General features: G+C 49.8%; 1 protein-coding gene across 1 annotated transcript in view; it reads left to right on the forward strand.

Annotated features, from left to right (window-relative positions):
* The window catches only part of LOC126535878 (calcium-activated chloride channel regulator 2-like), a 252,859-nt gene that overhangs the window by 25,021 nt on the left and 209,529 nt on the right, over positions 1-18,309 (forward strand). The window contains exon 4 of the mRNA XM_072287019.1: positions 15,893-16,063. Within this exon, the coding sequence (XP_072143120.1) occupies positions 15,893-16,063 (171 nt within the window). The remainder of the gene's footprint in view (positions 1-15,892; positions 16,064-18,309) is intronic.

Here is an 18,309-nt window from a genome sequence, read left to right on the forward strand (position 1 = left end):
GACTTTTCACGCATCCCGGAGCCGCTAACACATCTAACCAAATGTGATGTCGAGTTCAAGTGGGAAACGCCGCAGGCCTAGGCATTTCAAGAACTCAAACGATGCATGCAGTCGCCGCCGGTACTTGCATGCTTTGACGAGGACGCCGATACCGAAATCCACACTGACGCCAGTAGCCTAGGCCTCGGTGCCGTCCTATTCCAGAGGAAAGAAGGACTTGAAAGGGTGATATCGTGTGCTAGCCGGTCGCTGTCAAAAGCGGAAAGCAACTATTCTACGACTGAAAAGGAATGCCTCGCCATCATTTGGGCTACAGCTAAATTCCGTCCTTACCTCTATGACAGGCCATTCAAAGTCGTCAGTGACCATCACGCATTGTGTTGGCTAGCTAACTTAAAGGACCCTTCAGGACGGCCGGCGCGGTGGAGCCTCAGACTGCAAGAATATGACGTCACGGTAATATACAAGTCCGGAAGAAAACTCTCCGACGCCGACTGCTTATCACGCGCCCCAACCGATCCCCCGCCGCAAGACGACGAGGATGACGACGCCTTCCTTGGGATAATAAGCGCGGAAGACTTCACTAAACAGCAGCGAACAGACCCGGAGCTAAAAGGCCTCGTCGAGTATTTGGAAGGGAACACCGACGTTGTCCCTAGGGCATTTAAGCGCGGGTTGCCTTCGTTCACGCTACAAAACAACCTGCTCATGAAGAACTTCTCACCAGTCCGCGCCAGCTACCTTCTTGTTGTACCGTCAGCGCTGCGTCCAGAAATACTGCACGCCCTACACGACGATCCAACCGCTGGGCACCTCGGATTCTCCCGGACGCTGTCGAGAATACAGGAAAGGTATTACTGGCCGCGTCTGACCGCCGACGTCGCCCGTTACGTCAAGACATGCCGAGACTGTCAACGACGCAAGACACCACCGACAAGGCCAGCAGGATTACTACAGCCGATCGAACCTCCTCGCCGACCATTCCAGCAGATTGGGATGGATTTGTTGGGGCCGTTTCCCATGTCAACATCCGGGAATAAGTGGATCGTCGTGGCGACGGACTATGTCACCCGCTTTGCTGAAACTAAAGCTCTACCAAAAGGCAGCGCAGCCGAAGTGGCGAAATTTTTCGTCGAGAACATCCTGCTACGACATGGTGCCCCAGAAGTCCTCATCACCGACAGAGGAACGGCTTTTACAGCAGAGCTCACCCAAGCCATTCTGCAGTACAGCCAGACAAGTCACAAGAGGACAACTGCCTACCATACGCAGACGAATGGTCTCACGGAGCGCCTGAACAAGACCCTCGCCGACATGCTTGCAATGTGCATCGACGTCGAGCACAAGACGTGGGATGCGGTCCTGCCGTATGTAACCTTCGCTTACAACACTGCGGTGCAAGAAACAACACAGATCACGCCGTTTAAGCTGGTTTACGGCAGGAACCCGACGACGACGCTCGAAGCCAAGCTGCCCCACGTCACTGACGAAGAGAATGTTGACGTCGCTAGCTATCTCCAGCGCGCCGAAGAAGCTCGACAGCTCGCCCGCCTACGGATCAAGAACCAACAGAGGACCGACAGCCGACACTACAACCTCCGACGACGCTTCGTCGAATACAAGCCCGGCGACCGTGTTTGTCTTTGGACACCGATACGCCGACGAGGGCTGAGTGAGAAACTATTGCGCCGCTATTTCGGACCCTACAAGGTCATTCGACGTATTGGCGCACTGGACTATTAGGTCGTGCCAGACGGAATTTCGCATTCACAGCGACGCCGCACACGACCTGAAGTGGTCCACGTGGTGCGTCTGAAACCCTTTTACGGACGCTGACGAACTTCCTTATTTTTGTTTTCTTTGCTATGGGTGTTTTTCTTTATTAGTTTCATTTCTATGCAGCATCGGGTCGGTGCTTTTTAAGAGGGGGGTATTGACACGTGTACTTATCTTTATCGGGCGACGACGTTTCGCCGCCTAACAAATGTAATCGCACAGCGCAGGTCGAGCCTGCATGTATCCGAAGTTTCTGGAAAGTTATCGATGCTTCTACCCGGCTGTCTGTTGTCGCCGAACCTTGTGTTATCTGATTTCATCGCGTGACGCGAATGGTGTAGAACTTTGTGGAAGGCACGCGGGTCCGAACGATTAGTCTGGAAAATTCGACGACTGCTGTATAAAAGCCGACGCGCTTGACCCGCTGATGAGATTTTTCGACGATCGCCGACTGTGTTCGCTGCTGTCACCGTTCCTTGAGTGTAGCCTGTTTTGTGGGCACAGGTTCGCCAAATAAAATCTAGTTAAATATATATATATATATATATATATATACATATATATATATATAAAGAACTTGAGTGGTGCTACAAGGTAAACAGAACAAGTATTTAATTTCGACAGTTTCGATCGGTGGACCGATCTTCATCAGGGTTTACAAAAAAATGGCAGTTCGGCCCTGGTAGTGAAGACACCAGACCGGGTGCCCGGTCGTTCTTACATACATCAAACCGAGAGGAACAGTTGTGACAGTGATTGATTTTCGGCGCCTTGGCAGATTTACAGCGGCCTTTGGCAGCTATGCAGGGCAAGAGGAAGGCGGAGTCACATGTATGTAGAGCAAGGAGGTCAGTGAGGAAAAAAAGGGAAAAAGAAAGAAAAAGGAAAGAAAAAGAAAAAAAGAGAAAAAAATGAAAAAAAAAAAAAAGCACACAGGAGGAGGGAGACGTGAGTCGGAGAGTGAGGGGGGCGGGAAGTAGCGGCAGCTAGGTTCCCGTGCACCCGAGGCAAGGAGGGAAAAAACGGTCGCTCCGCAACACCAGTGCGTGGGCTGCCGTTGTAGCGGGAGAGAGGGCAAGTTGAATCGGGTGGCGGGGGGCACAATAGAGAAGGGGCCCAGAAGGAAGACAGAAGAGCGGCAACTTGTGGAAAGAAACACAGTGTCACAGTACACATATACAAGGCACGGCCCGCTCCGGCAACTCTGTGGTCCAGCTACGGTGCGAAAAAAATATATATAGTTCCAAAAAAGTATATATGCATGGGATTCGCAAAGCAAGTGCGCCCATGGGCTTAGATTTAGGGAGCCGAGTTAAATAGCCTCCTTGTGGCCCAATTTTTGAACGTTTAACAAACAAGTGCCATCAAGTCAGCACGTGCGTATTTCAAGAAGGGCAATAGGTCACTCAGAATGACCACTTCAGTGGCAGGGTCCAGGAAACTGAATTTATTGGTTTTACGCTCGCGCCATTGAGACACATGCGGAGGGGTGAGCAAGCAGTAAATAGACAGCGTCTCAATTTTTAAGTACAGAACATGTATTCGCGTTTCCCATGCACTTTCACGGCATATCCCGGAGGCACGTCAGCCGCCCCGGACTCTCATTAATTCCTTTAGTGTACGTTCCAAATTTATGGATGAAAAAAGATTCTCTCTGCTCGCGTGCACGGGTGTGTTGGAAACCAGATTGCAAGAGCACAACGCTCACGCGTTCAAAGGAGTGATCTGGCAGCCGAACGTGCCTGGAGAAGGGTAAATTGGGGAGACTTTTCACATGCGCGCGGTGATTGTTAAACCGCAGGCGAAAAGGGGTCTCTGTTTGGCCGATATATTCCTGCCTACACACCTCGCATCGAATTTTGTACACGACGTTACTGGAATCACAGTCAAGATTTTCGGTAATTTTATATACGAAGGGCGAGTTCGATGCTTCAGCCGTGTCTGCTGTTGTCATGTGACGGCATACCTTGCAACGAGGTTTCCCACACGGTCGACAGCCCTTGGGCGTGTTTGACTTCTGTGTCCTCGCCCTGACTAACAAATCCCTTAAATTTTTGTTTCTTCTATACACAACCCGAGGCGGCTGCTTGAAGATAGTAGTGAGTCGGATGCTCTGTTTCATGATATTAAAATGGCGGGTGAGAATGGCATTGACCCGCGGAGCACCGGTGGTGTATGTGAGGACCAAGTTTGGATCTGATTGTGTATTGCTATTGCTAACCTTTTCTCCCATTATCTGTGCTCGATCTAAGCTGCGGGCGCGTTCAATGGCATCGTCTACTATTTTTGGAGGATATTTTTGGCGTATGAGAGCAGATTTCAGTTCCTCCGCGTGTCGCTCAAATTGCGCAAATTCGGAACAGACTCTTCTGTATCTGTGGGCCTGGGAGTAGGGAATGCCTGTTTTGCAGTGATGGGGGTGGCTACTATAAAAATGCAGATATTGCTGACGATCTGTCGGCTTTTTGTATAGGGACGTGGAAACGCGACCGCCACTCAGTGACAGAGTGACGTCGAGGAAGTGAATACTATCTTGCGAGAAGTTGTGCGTAAAGCAGATTGACGGGTGCAGAGAATTGAAATTGGAAATGAAGTTCAAGAGACTTTGTTCATTGCCGGCCCACACAAAGAAAATGTCATCCAGGAATCGCTTATAAAATATTGGTTTTACGGCCGAGTTTGCGAGGAAGGGTATTTCTAAAGATGCCATAAAGATATTTGCATAATTTGGCGCCATCTTCGTTCCCATGGCGGTTCCACTGATTTGCAAATAATGCTTGTCCTCGAACTCAAAGTGATTATATTTAAAATGGAAATATAATCACTTTGAGTTCGAGGACAAGCATTATTTGCAAATCAGTGGAACCGCCATGGGAACGAAGATGGCGCCAAATTATGCAAATATCTTTATGGCATCTTTAGAAATACCCTTCCTCGCAAACTCGGCCGTAAAACCAATATTTTATAAGCGATTCCTGGATGACATTTTCTTTGTGTGGGCCGGCAATGAACAAAGTCTCTTGAACTTCATTTCCAATTTCAATTCTCTGCACCCGTCAATCTGCTTTACGCACAACTTCTCGCAAGATAGTATTCACTTCCTCGACGTCACTCTGTCACTGAGTGGCGGTCGCGTTTCCACGTCCCTATACAAAAAGCCGACAGATCGTCAGCAATATCTGCATTTTTATAGTAGCCACCCCCATCACTGCAATACAGGCATTCCCTACTCCCAGGCCCACAGATACAGAAGAGTCTGTTCCGAATCTGCGCAATTTGAGCGACACGCGGAGGAACTGAAATCTGCTCTCATACGCCAAAAATATCCTCCAAAAATAGTAGACGATGCCATTGAACGCGCCCGCAGCTTAGATCGAGCACAGATAATGGGAGAAAAGGTTAGCAATAGCAATACACAATCAGATCCAAACTTGGTCCTCACATACACCACCGGTGCTCCGCGGGTCAATGCCATTCTCACCCGCCATTTTAATATCATGAAACAGAGCATCCGACTCACTACTATCTTCAAGCAGCCGCCTCGGGTTGTGTATAGAAGAAACAAAAATTTAAGGGATTTGTTAGTCAGGGCGAGGACACAGAAGTCAAACACGCCCAAGGGCTGTCGACCGTGTGGGAAACCTCGTTGCAAGGTATGCCGTCACATGACAACAGCAGACACGGCTGAAGCATCGAACTCGCCCTTCGTATATAAAATTACCGAAAATCTTGACTGTGATTCCAGTAACGTCGTGTACAAAATTCGATGCGAGGTGTGTAGGCAGGAATATATCGGCCAAACAGAGACCCCTTTTCGCCTGCGGTTTAACAATCACCGCGCGCATGTGAAAAGTCTCCCCAATTTACCCTTCTCCAGGCACGTTCGGCTGCCAGATCACTCCTTTGAACGCGTGAGCGTTGTGCTCTTGCAATCTGGTTTCCAACACACCCGTGCACGCGAGCAGAGAGAATCTTTTTTCATCCATAAATTTGGAACGTACACTAAAGGAATTAATGAGAGTCCGGGGCGGCTGACGTGCCTCCGGGATATGCCGTGAAAGTGCATGGGAAACGCGAATACATGTTCTGTACTTAAAAATTGAGACGCTGTCTATTTACTGCTTGCTCACCCCTCCGCATGTGCCTCAATGGCGCGAGCGTAAAACCAATAAATTCAGTTTCCTGGACCCTGCCACTGAAGTGGTCATTCTGAGTGACCTATTGCCCTTCTTGAAATACGCACGTGCTGACTTGATGGCACTTGTTTGTTAAACGTTCAAAAATTGGGCCACAAGGAGGCTATTTAACTCGGCTCCCTAAATCTAAGCCCATGGGCGCACTTGCTTTGCGAATCCCATGCATATATACTTTTTTGGAACTATATATATTTTTTTCGCACCGTAGCTGGACCACAGAGTTGCCGGAGCGGGCCGTGCCTTGTATATGTGTACTGTGACACTGTGTTTCTTTCCACAAGTTGCCGCTCTTCTGTCTTCCTTCTGGGCCCCTTCTCTATTGTGCCCCCCGCCACCCGATTCAACTTGCCCTCTCTCCCGCTACAACGGCAGCCCACGCACTGGTGTTGCGGAGCGACCGTTTTCTCCCTCCTTGCCTCGGGTGCACGGGAACCTAGCTGCCGCTACTTCCCGCCCCCCTCACTCTTCGACTCACGTCTCCCTCCTCCTGTGTGCTTTTTTTTTTTCATTTTTTTCTCTTTTTTTCTTTTTCTTTCCTTTTTCTTTCTTTTTCCCTTTTTTTCCTCACTGACCTCCTTGCTCTACATACATGTGACTCCGCCTTCCTCTTGCCCTGCATAGCTGCCAAAGGCCGCTGTAAATCTGCCAAGGCGCCGAAAATCAATCACTGTCACAACTGTTCCTCTCGGTTTGATGTATGTAAGAACGACCGGGCACCCGGTCTGGTGTCTTCACTACCAGGGCCGAACTGCCATTTTTTTGTAAACCCTGATGAAGATCGGTCCACCGATCGAAACTGTCGAAATTAAATACTTGTTCTGTTTACCTTGTAGCACCACTCAAGTTCTTTACGTTTGAAAGGTAGCCTGAAGAATCCCTCTTTGCCTACTATATATATATATATATATATATATATATACGTAAATTCTTGCAGATGTGAACTGCATAGCACGAGGACGACCACTAGAACCCAGGTCACGCATTGCAGGTCTCTAACTGTTTATGGACGCCGACGGAATCGTCAAAGTCGGTGGACGTCGGTCGCTTCTGGAGTTACCGCTAGGCGTGAAACACCCAATGATTCTCCCCGCAATTCGTCATTACTCTACTCTGGTGGCCATAAGAGCTCATCAGCAAGTCTTCCACTGATGTGTGCGAGAAACTCTTGCCCAGATCGGAGAGTACTACTGGATTTGTCGAGCGCGCGTCCTGGTGAAGAAGCATATACATTGATGAAATGTGTGCAAACATTTCACCGCCAGACCAGGAATTGCTCCGACCCCTCGTTTACGAAGTCAGTGGATTCTGCCGACGAACCCGTTCGAAGTTCTTGGTTTTCACTTCGCCGGACCTCTCCTAGTGCGCACGCAAGAGGGTGACATCAGGTGCTGCATTACATATTTCACGTGTGTCGTGTCGCGAGCCATCCATGTCGAAGTCGTTTCCAACATGAAGTCCGAATCATTCACATTGTGCTTGCGGCGGTTTGTTTGCCGAAGGATACTGCCAAATGTTATCTATTCGGACAATGCAAAGACATTTCAAAAAGCGTCAACAGATTTGAAGCGACTCGTTGACATGTTCACGGAAAAGGGCGTGGCCAACCACCTCACCTCCAACGGTATCCAGTTGAAGTTTATAGTGCCAAATGCTCCTTGCGGGGGTGGATGGAGGGAATGGCTGGTCCAATTTGTGAAGACTTCTCTCTGTAATATTCTCTGCAGAGCCTGCCCCAATTTCGAAGAAATCACGACAATGCTGACAGTGGTCGAAGGAGTAATCAACTCCAGGCCTTTAACTTTTGTCGAGACATACGAAGGCGAACTGTGCACATTTGCAACGGCCAACCTGTTGCTTGGACGACGACTAAGTGCTATACACTACGACGCAGCTGAAGTTGACAGCAACTCCTGTTGAGCAGACGCCATTCGTCGACACGCCTACAGAAAGCTTCTAACCGAAAACTTTTGAAAGCGATGGCGAAAAGAGTATCTACTACAACTACGATCTCCTTATTTCGCGGCCAGTCGACCAGCCACAGACTTCCAGGAAGACGACGTTCTTACTGTGCATTGGGAGACTTCACCCCGGTAACTATGCAAACTCACCAGGGTGATTGAAGTCTTCAGAAGTTGAGACGGTCATGTCTGTCCATGCAAGTTGCAAATACAAGGATGCCTTATTATAACAAGGCCTATCCACTATACCCGCTTGAACTACGTAATTAATTTCAATGCGCGGCCGGCAATGTTGTTTTCACTAAAAGCGCCAGCTGACCAGGAAGTGAAGAAAAGTCGGCGTGGACGAGAGAAGAAAAACGGAGATTCTCGTCTGTTAACAGGGCTTCAAGGCCCGAATCAGCCCTATTAAAAGCATTTCTCAATTATATCGACGGATTCAAGTTGTTCTGCGACTGCTGTACGCCATAATTCCACAAGGGAGTTAGTCATACAACATGAATATATATATATATATATATATATATATATATATATATATATATATATATATATATCAGAGGAAGAATAATCTAAAATATATCAATACAGGCACAATATTTACATGTTTCTTGGAGTCGAGTAATACATAGGACAGTCTTTATAGCAACAAGGGCCGACAAAAAACGCGAAATGTTGCGTGGTGTACTTTTGCGGCATGAAAAATTGCACATTTCAACCAGACACCCTGCAGAGTAAACGGACTCGTGCAACTTCAAGCCGGTGTTGCTGGGTGCGCCACTTGAGAGCTTTGAGATGATCCTGGGAGACTGGCATGAGTGTGCAACCACTGAAAAGGCGGCAATGGAAAATGTGTGCTGCGCAGCAATGAACATTCTAGAGTTTGTCAGCGAGGTGGGCTTGGTACGGGCACTACTGGGAAGGTATATTATGTTTAGCTCAAGAGAAGAAACATTGTTCTTTCTGCATTAGTACTTATATTTCCACTGTAAGAGAGAAAAACACACAAGATGCCATTCCGCCGAATGATGATGATGACTATAACACTATAGTATGGCTTATACTCACCCTGGGAGATTAGCCCTGCGGGGACCCCAACATCCTGGGGTATCCGCTTTACTTCGGCCTCGTCGCCCTCTTTTTTCTTCGCATTGCCCGCACTGCCATGAGCACTTCATCCTTTATACTCGGCCACGCAGCAAGTTTTGGGGTCGGCTTCGGGCCTTACACACAACTTGGCAACAACTTCCGTAAAACACGTGTGGATAGAAGCCCTGGTCGAGTAGCCCAGGGAACTCAGGTCCTCGTCGACGAGGCATATGACGCACAAACAGCTTCTCTGGAGGGCGGTACTGAATGTTGCACCCTGATTGAAGTTGGGAAAGCAGTGCAGAGGATCCTGGGCACTAAACACCGGCTGGCCCCACTGACACGTTATGTAAAGAGGGATGTCTTCTGAAATTTAAGACCGAGATCAGATAGGCAGAAGGCTAGGTAGCGTTAGATGTAATACACCTTGATTAAATCAAACAAGAGAGGCCACTATTTGTCCCTAGCCTGTTTCAAAGGAGATGCCAATACACATCATGATCATCTTCATCACCATAATTTTTCGTCTTTTCTGCCCTATCGAGCCTTCCCATATGGTAACAGTCATGCATACGATATGTAGGAGGGCAATTTGAACTCGACGCGCATGACAATGTAGCGTCGCGAGTTTAAAACGAGACCAGAGGCGGCTAAGGTGCAGCCGTCGGCTGCGACTCGGAGGAGGTGCGAGGTAGCCTTCGTCGTCCCGAAGAGCAGCTTGAGTGGCGGCACTCAAATCCCATGCTTGTGGAGCGCTAAAATACAGTTTTACAGGAAGAAGAGAGGGCGATCAAGCCGCTGGTATCGAAGAGCCAACCGCTGACAACCGAAATAAAAGAGGCTCGCGAACAACGACCTCGTGTCGGGGCTCGGCCCGAGAGGCTGCGGTTGAATCGCGTGCCTTCTTGTATGTAACTTGTGAATAGTGTAACTATTTTGATTATACAAAGACATGCTTTGTGTTCTTTGGTGGTGACGAAGATGCGCCATTTGCAGCGAGCAGAAAATTTCGGGTAGAAATATATGTGCATATTAACTGGGACTTAATATCCAGCACACTTACTCGCAAAAGTGACCGGTGAGAGTTGATGTTTACGCTTGAAACTGCAGGCCGGTTTTTCTGCACTCCAATCGATATCTCACATATATGGTCAAGTATGGTCATTTAGGAGTCCGTACAATTACTCGCCTGAAATGTATAGCGCATGACAGACAGACAGACAGACAGACAGACAGACAGACAGACAGACAGACAGACAGACAGACAGACAGACAGACAGACAGACAGACAGACAGACAGACAGACAGACAGACAGACAGACAGACAGACAGACAGACAGACAGACAGACAGACAGACAGACAGACAGACAGACAGACAGACAGACAGACAGACAGACAGACAGACAGACAGACAGACAGACAGACAGACAGACAGACAGACAGACAGACAGACAGACAGACAGACAGACAGACAGACAGACAGACAGACAGACAGACAGACAGACAGACAGACAGACAGACAGACAGACAGACAGACAGACAGACAGACAGACAGACAGACAGACAGACAGACAGACAGACAGACAGACAGACAGACAGACAGACAGACAGACAGACAGACAGACAGACAGACAGACAGACAGACAGACAGACAGACAGACAGACAGACAGACAGACAGACAGACAGACAGACAGACAGACAGACAGACAGACAGACAGACAGACAGACAGACAGACAGACAGACAGACAGACAGACAGACAGACAGACAGACAGACAGACAGACAGACAGACAGACAGACAGACAGACAGACAGACAGACAGACAGACAGACAGACAGACAGACAGACAGACAGACAGACAGACAGACAGACAGACAGACAGACAGACAGACAGACAGACAGACAGACAGACAGACAGACAGACAGACAGACAGACAGACAGACAGACAGACAGACAGACAGACAGACAGACAGACAGACAGACAGACAGACAGACAGACAGACAGACAGACAGACAGACAGACAGACAGACAGACAGACAGACAGACAGACAGACAGACAGACAGACAGACAGACAGACAGACAGACAGACAGACAGACAGACAGACAGACAGACAGACAGACAGACAGACAGACAGACAGACAGACAGACAGACAGACAGACAGACAGACAGACAGACAGACAGACAGACAGACAGACAGACAGACAGACAGACAGACAGACAGACAGACAGACAGACAGACAGACAGACAGACAGACAGACAGACAGACAGACAGACAGACAGACAGACAGACAGACAGACAGACAGACAGACAGACAGACAGACAGACAGACAGACAGACAGACAGACAGACAGACAGACAACGAACTTTATTTAGTCCTGAGGAGCTACTGTCAGGACCTCCTAACGGCAGGCCATTGTAGCCGCTGGCCGTGCCCACGTATAGGACAGAACGCCGGGACGCTCCGCTCTTTCCTGGGCCCTCTGGATAGCCTGGGCTTACTTTCGGAGTACCGTGCTTCTGATGGCCTCCTCCCATTCGGCCTCGCTGCAGAGGAAGTCGTTAGGCGACGCGGGACATCACCAGAGCAGTGGCGAGATGACTGATCCCTGAGGCGTACCCCGAGCTCCCAATTTGTACACGCTTGGCCGCATCTGCCCCACCTGAATAGTAGCAGTTCTATTCATGAGAAACGACCTGACAAAGGCCTGGAATTTGACTCCCAGCCCTATCCCGGCCGTGGCTTGCAGAATGTATCTATGAAACACTGTGTCGAACGCCTTAGTGAGATCGAGGGCGAGAATCCCTCTCACGTCTCGGGTGCCGCTATCAAAGATTTGCTTCCTTAGCATTAGCATAACCTCCTGCGTCGATATGCCGGGCCGAAAACCAACCACATTATGTGGGAAGAGGTTTCTGCGCTCTATGTACCCGGAAACCCTGTTCAAGATCGCGTGCTCCGCTACCTTGCCTATGCACGAGGTTAGTGATATTGGCCTCATGTTGTCCAAATGAAGGGGTTTTCCTGGTTTAGAGATGAGTGTCACTATAGCCGACCTCCATCTGTCAGGCACCTGTCCTGTCTCCCATACCCTGTTGACCTCCTTAGTATGTAGTTCCACTGCTTTATCGTCCAGGTTTCGTAATAGCCTGTTAGAAACTTTATCCGCACCCGGAGCCGATCTGCTGTTTAAATTGTAGATCACCGCCCTGATCTCTGATTCTGTGAAAGGTGCGTCCAGTTCCTCTACCCTCGCGCGCTCGATCTGCGGATAATAATCTTCCTGCGTCAGCCCTATAGGAAGGTATCTATCCGTGACCGCATTCAAAAGTGACTCTTCAGTACCTCCCTCCTGTTTGTGCCGGTGTATGACTTTACTAAGCGTTTGCCTTTGATTATGCTTTGTCTGCGCGTCACCCAGGAGGCGCTTGAGGAGGTTCCACTTCCCTCCTGAGCGCATGGACCCATCTACTGCCGCGCAGACCTCGTCCCATTGTAGCCTATTGAGCTCCGCACAATATCTCTCAATCTCTCTATTAAGCTCCGCAACCTTTTTTCCTCAGCCTACGATTTAACCTTTGTGTTTTCCACCTCATCACAATTGACGATTTCGCAGATGCGCTAGGTGCGGGTCCATTCTTAGGACCTCCGCTTCTGTTTGTGCTACCTTAGTAGCCCTCTCGACGTCCTCCGTCAGCGATTCGATAGCCTCGTCATACGAGGAAAATGTGCTCGTTCGCTCCTTCCTAAGTTTCCTGAACTCCTCCCAGTCCGTGACTCGAAATACCCTGGCCGGACCAGAGACAGACTTAAACGTCTGTCTCTGGTCCTACGGCGGGCTATAGACATTAAGCACAAAGACGCTTTGCTTGAGACGCCCGTGCGGTATAACCTCCACGAAAAGGGCCTCCATCTTACCCCGTCCAGATTGGATTGGATGTTCAATAAAGGCTAGATTTTTTCTGATCATCGTAGCTAGTCCTCTGCCTCCCTCGTTCCTGACCGACACAGTGTTGAAGCCAGAGAGGGTAGGATCGTCACATAGTGTCTCCTGTAATAACAAAATCTGCGGTTTTTCCACCTCATTCGCCAAACGTTGCCGTAGCGAAGCCTTGCGCCTTTGAAAACTAGCGCAGTTCCACTGCCATATTACCAGCTCTTTGTGATTGCCCGCCATGATGCTACAATAACATACCTTGCTCCACAGCCGGAGCAACCTCGGAGTGATTCACTGCCTTGCTTTGCGCTCGGACCTTGGCTTTGGCCTTAATCGCCGCCTTTTTTTTCTAGTACGGTCACTCTTTCGACCAAAAGCTTTACGATTTCCTGATTTTCTCTACTTATCCTAAGTAGTTCCTCCAACATCTTTCTTTGCTGGACCTCTCCCTCAGACATTTCCGAGTTGCTCTCGTCGTTAGGAAGGGGGGCCTTACGCTTTGCATTAGTGAGCCCTACGCGGGGTATATGTTCGACTACCTGTGGCGTCTGGCCGCTCGCCTCTATTTAAATTGACTTTGGATTTGCCTTGGCGGCTTTGAGTCCGGGTACCTCCTCTCTAAGCTCCTTAACTACCTTAAGTAATGCGTCCACGTGCGACCTACTAGCATGCTCTGGCGAAGCCGACCGCGTTACCTCCGTGGGTCTCTGTAGCTCCTTCTTCTTCTTCCCTTTGACACGATCCGCCCAGGTAGGTTCCTCCTGGATCCGCACGCTGGACACCGAGTGCCCTCTTGATCTGGAGCGCTGCCTGATTGCACCGCGCTTCTGCGCAGCTGGCGTGCGAGAGCGGCTTCTTTCGGTGCTGCGCTCCTGCACAGCTGGCGTACGCGAGCGGCTCCTGCCGCCCGCCGTGATGACGTCGGTTCCCAGCTTCAGCTGCTCGGCGCGTCGACGCCGCTGCCGCCGTCTTCTTCTGACAATATATGGAACTTGAAATTTGTCCCTACACTCTTTGGCCGCAGTGGCGTGCGGGCCACCGCACAACGTGCATTGCGGATCACACTGGTGATCTTCCGCCGGCGATCGTTTGCCGCAGGTGCGACACCACTTGCTTCCCGGGTTGGGACACACGTCAGCCCGGTGTCCCAGTCCTCCGCAACCGTAGCAGACTTCCGTGTGGCGTCGGTACAGTGTGCAGCGAAACATGCTCGCGCCGCATGCCACGTAGTTGGGCACCCTCATTCCCTCGAAAAGTACCACCACCGCTGTAGTGTTCTTGATCCGCCTGGCCTCCAAAGCGCCCGGATTCCGATTATTTACAATTCTCGCTCCGAGTTGAGCCTCGCTGACTTCCACGTCGACTCCTCTTATGACCCCTCTACACGTGTTCTCGGGTGGGGCCAGGTACGCCGCCACCCCAAACCTGCCTTCACCGAGCCTGATTTGCTGCACTCGGGCGTACGCGTCCGCGTTTTTCTCGTGAGGAGTACACACGACAAAAATGTTCTGAACTCCATTGGGACACATCGTGTCCTCTTCGATTGCGGCCGGAGCCAAGGATGCCGCCATGGCCTAGGTTTGCTCAAAGCGTATTTTACTGAACTTGTTGACATTCAGGCCGTCGCGTGGTCTGACAATAATGCGAAAAGTGTCCCTCGGCAGTCGAGGCAGCCTGGAAGCAGCGGTGACGCGTCGTATCGCGTCGCGTGGTGCGGCGGTGCGGCGGTGCGGCCGCCGTCCCTCCGTCTGCCACTTGTATTTCCACCGCCTTGACCCGAAGAATATTCTTCCCTGCGCCTGCCGGGCCGGCGGCCGTACGCCACCTTCCATCCCGCGTCGCATGCCTCTTCTTGAGTAATCTCTTCTCCTTCCACAACGTCCATCCTGGATTCAAAGTCCCATGCGCGGGAGTAGGCCTAAGCCTACCCTCGCCGTGTTTCAAACACTCGCAGAACGGCAAAATGTCCTCCCACCGACGAAAATCCGGTATCGGCAGAGTCCTCTTGACGTGCCACGTCGATTAAGGCATAACTCGCCCGGTTTCGCAGGGAGACCCACACGAAAATATTGATGAAAGCTGGAGCCGATGTCAAAGCGTCCGCAATAGTCGACTTCTTCTTCCTCCTCCCTATAAAGCATGAGTTGAAAGTTTTATAACCTATGGTTCAACATATCGTTAGCTAACAGCGAGAGAACATGAAATCAGAGTCGCCAGTAAGCCTTTAGAGTCTGTGCGGGGGTACTAAGTTTATTTAGATCAATTACCCATAGGAGACGCTGATGGAGTAGGATATTCACAGAGGAATAAAAATGGGTTGAATTGCACGCCGTAGGCATTACCCAATCCTGAATTGAGACTTGCCAGTGTCGCCGAAATCAAAGGAGCACAATCATTGGAGTCTAGTTATAATAATAGAGGGCAGGAACTTGGAGGATAACAAAGAAGCTCGAGAATAAATTAAGGGCTGCGCAAAGGGTGATATAAAAAAAATGGTTAGGCGTAATGTTATGAGACAGGAAGAGAGAGGTGTGAACCAGAGAGCAAATGGGGAAAGCCGATGTTCTGGTTGATATTAGGGAAGAAATATGCAGCTGGGCAGGCCATGTTATGCGTAGGGTTGATAACCGCTGGACCGTTAGAATGACGAAATGAGTGACAAGGGAAGGGAAGCCCAGTCGAGGACGGCAGACAATTAGGTCCGGCGATGAAATGAGGAAGTTTGCAGGCGTAAATGGGAATCTAGCGCGGGGTAGTGATAACTGAAGATCCCCGAGGGAGGCCTCCGTCCTGCCGTGGAGATAAAATTAGAATGATATGATGATGATCATGATGATGATGACGATGATGATTATATTACCAGGTAGCACCCTGTCCAACCAGTGTATACTGCGAGTCTCGCCCAATGACTTCTCTTCTGTATGCGCAGACGCTGTCAAACACATGCAGTGCGCGCATCATGACATCACCGCAGAAGGAAGATGGCAGCCCGTGCGGCATCATTGAGGGTGCCCTGGAGGCCGGCTGCGTAGACTTCGAGCCCGTGCCAGAACTGACCGATGCGCGGTCCTCCATCATGTTCCTGCCTCCACTTCCCATGGTGCGTATATCACGACGGACTGAAGCTCGTACTTGGTTGCAGAGAGTAACACTTCAGGCAGTATTTTATTGCGATAGCAATTATATTTTTATGAGCCACCTGTCCTGCAGACGAATGAGACGTTGAATAGCAGACGCGGACAAGGACGAGCTCTGCCCCGGCCCTTCCATACAACGTTCTTATTGCAACAAACCTGAAACTATGGACCGTTTCCTTGTGAGTGTCGTAGGTTCGACGTGCACAGAAAACGACTTCTAAAAGGTCTCCTTTGCCAACTTGGATTAATCATTGCGCTTCCTGTGATTCTGTCTCTTCGGGCATCAGCACTAGGACACACCAATAGGAACATGTGTGATGCCATATTCAATTTTGTAAGTGAAACAAAGAGACTGCCATCTTAATTTTATTGCTTACTTTCCTCAATATCAATGCAAAAATATTCACTACAAATTTTAAAATAAGAATTTGTAGGAAGCTTAAGCTTCGCCTTTAAGAGTGGAAACCGATAGCATTCAAGCATCCCTGATTGCTTCTCACGCTTCTCGGCAACTGCAACTTATGTAACCCCAATGCTTACCGAGAAACACTGGAGGCTAACGCTGTGCACGAATGTGAGCTTTATAGTACAAGCGGGGGCTATTACGTGGGCCGGGATGCGGCGGAGGCGAGCGCCATCTGAAGGTGTTGCAAAGAGTCAGGCGTGCTACTCTGTGGCCTCCGAGGTTTCAGTGCGCCAATCTCGGACACCGAGGCCGGTCTATGCATGGTAGGAACGCTGGAAAAGGGGTATTTGAGTTTCCGCATAACAGAATTATGTTTTCTCGTATATTCAATACACAATCCGGCGCTAGCATGTGTGTAGGTTGGGTGCAAGTGATGCTTTGCGCTTTTTTTGACGTGTTTTACTTTGAGAAATTGAATTAGTGCAGTAATTTCTTTGCGCTAGTCGGAGGGCCGGCGTGGTAGGGTGTGCGAGGTTGAGTTTGCAGGGCTCGGAATTATTTTTGCCGAAATGACGGTCAGCGCGGGACGCCAACACCGGATTTCCTACGACACAGGGTCCTCAACGCTATCGCGTTAATATCGTTTGCAAATGGATGATAACGATTAGTATTCATTTAATACCATTTTATAACAAAATTACATTTAAATATTCTTCCCTTTGTACGTACTGCCGCCCCATTCATGGCCGATACTCCGAAGTGGGCGAGCAATACCTATAGGCACCAAACCAAACCAAACCGCCGATTTTGTTATTGTGGTGTACCTCGCTGCCTCTCTGTACACAGCGTACATAAACCTTTTTTGACATCTCCCCGTAACATCATTGGTGAAAGCGTGGGGTATATCTGAAGGACACGACGAAGCTTCACAATAACATTAGCCAGCGGCTTGCTGGCTAATGAGCCAGCAAGCCGCTGAGCGAGCGGCTTGCTGGCTCAGCCTCGGCTACCACGACATCGGTTATCCTGGCCTAACTCCGAGAACCTGGTACCCTCCCCTGTACTAACTCCATGTACGTCGAAGACTGGTTAACAGGATAGGAGCAACCCAGCAAGAATAACCGGTGTGATGCAACCATCATGCTGGCTAACTTAATTAACTGCTCAAGGGAGCGGCCCATGTTTGGTTTCAAACACATGAGGAAGAACTGACTAGTTGGAAAACCTGCAAGCAAATGCTACAGCAGCTCTTCAGGAAGCCAGTCGGGCGCAAGAGAGCTGCTAAGAAGGAACTGCCATGCCGCGTCTCAACATCAACTGAACCAGATGTCGTGTACATTCAGGACATGTTAGCTCTGTGTCGGCGGGTTGACGACAAAATGGCTGAAGCTGACAAAGTCAGCCACTTACTTAAATGCAACGCCGATGACGCCTTTAATTTACTCATACATAAGGACTGCTCGACCGTCGACGATATCATAAAAGAATGCCGACGCTTTGAGGAAGCGAAAAGCTGTCATCTCACGCAACAATTTGTGAAGATCCTAAACACCGCCGTTACCTTAGCGTGGGAGGACGTCTAGCCACCTGGCACCGAAAGCTTGCTGCGTCTTCTGCGGCGTGAGTCTGGCGCGTCTCTACCTGTTCCTCACACACGTTCTAACGACGAGCCCCGCCCGGCAGTAAAGCTGATCCAAGCCGTCTTGAGCGAATAGTTGGCGAAGACAAGCATTCATCCCGTCTGTGCTGTAAGTCGCCCAGCGCTCAGCAATTTCTTTCGACCTGCCCGCCCACAATCGACCT

The sequence above is a fragment of the Dermacentor andersoni genome, chromosome 3, assembly GCF_023375885.2.
Source record: "Dermacentor andersoni chromosome 3, qqDerAnde1_hic_scaffold, whole genome shotgun sequence".
NCBI classification, from domain to species: domain Eukaryota; kingdom Metazoa; phylum Arthropoda; class Arachnida; order Ixodida; family Ixodidae; genus Dermacentor; species Dermacentor andersoni.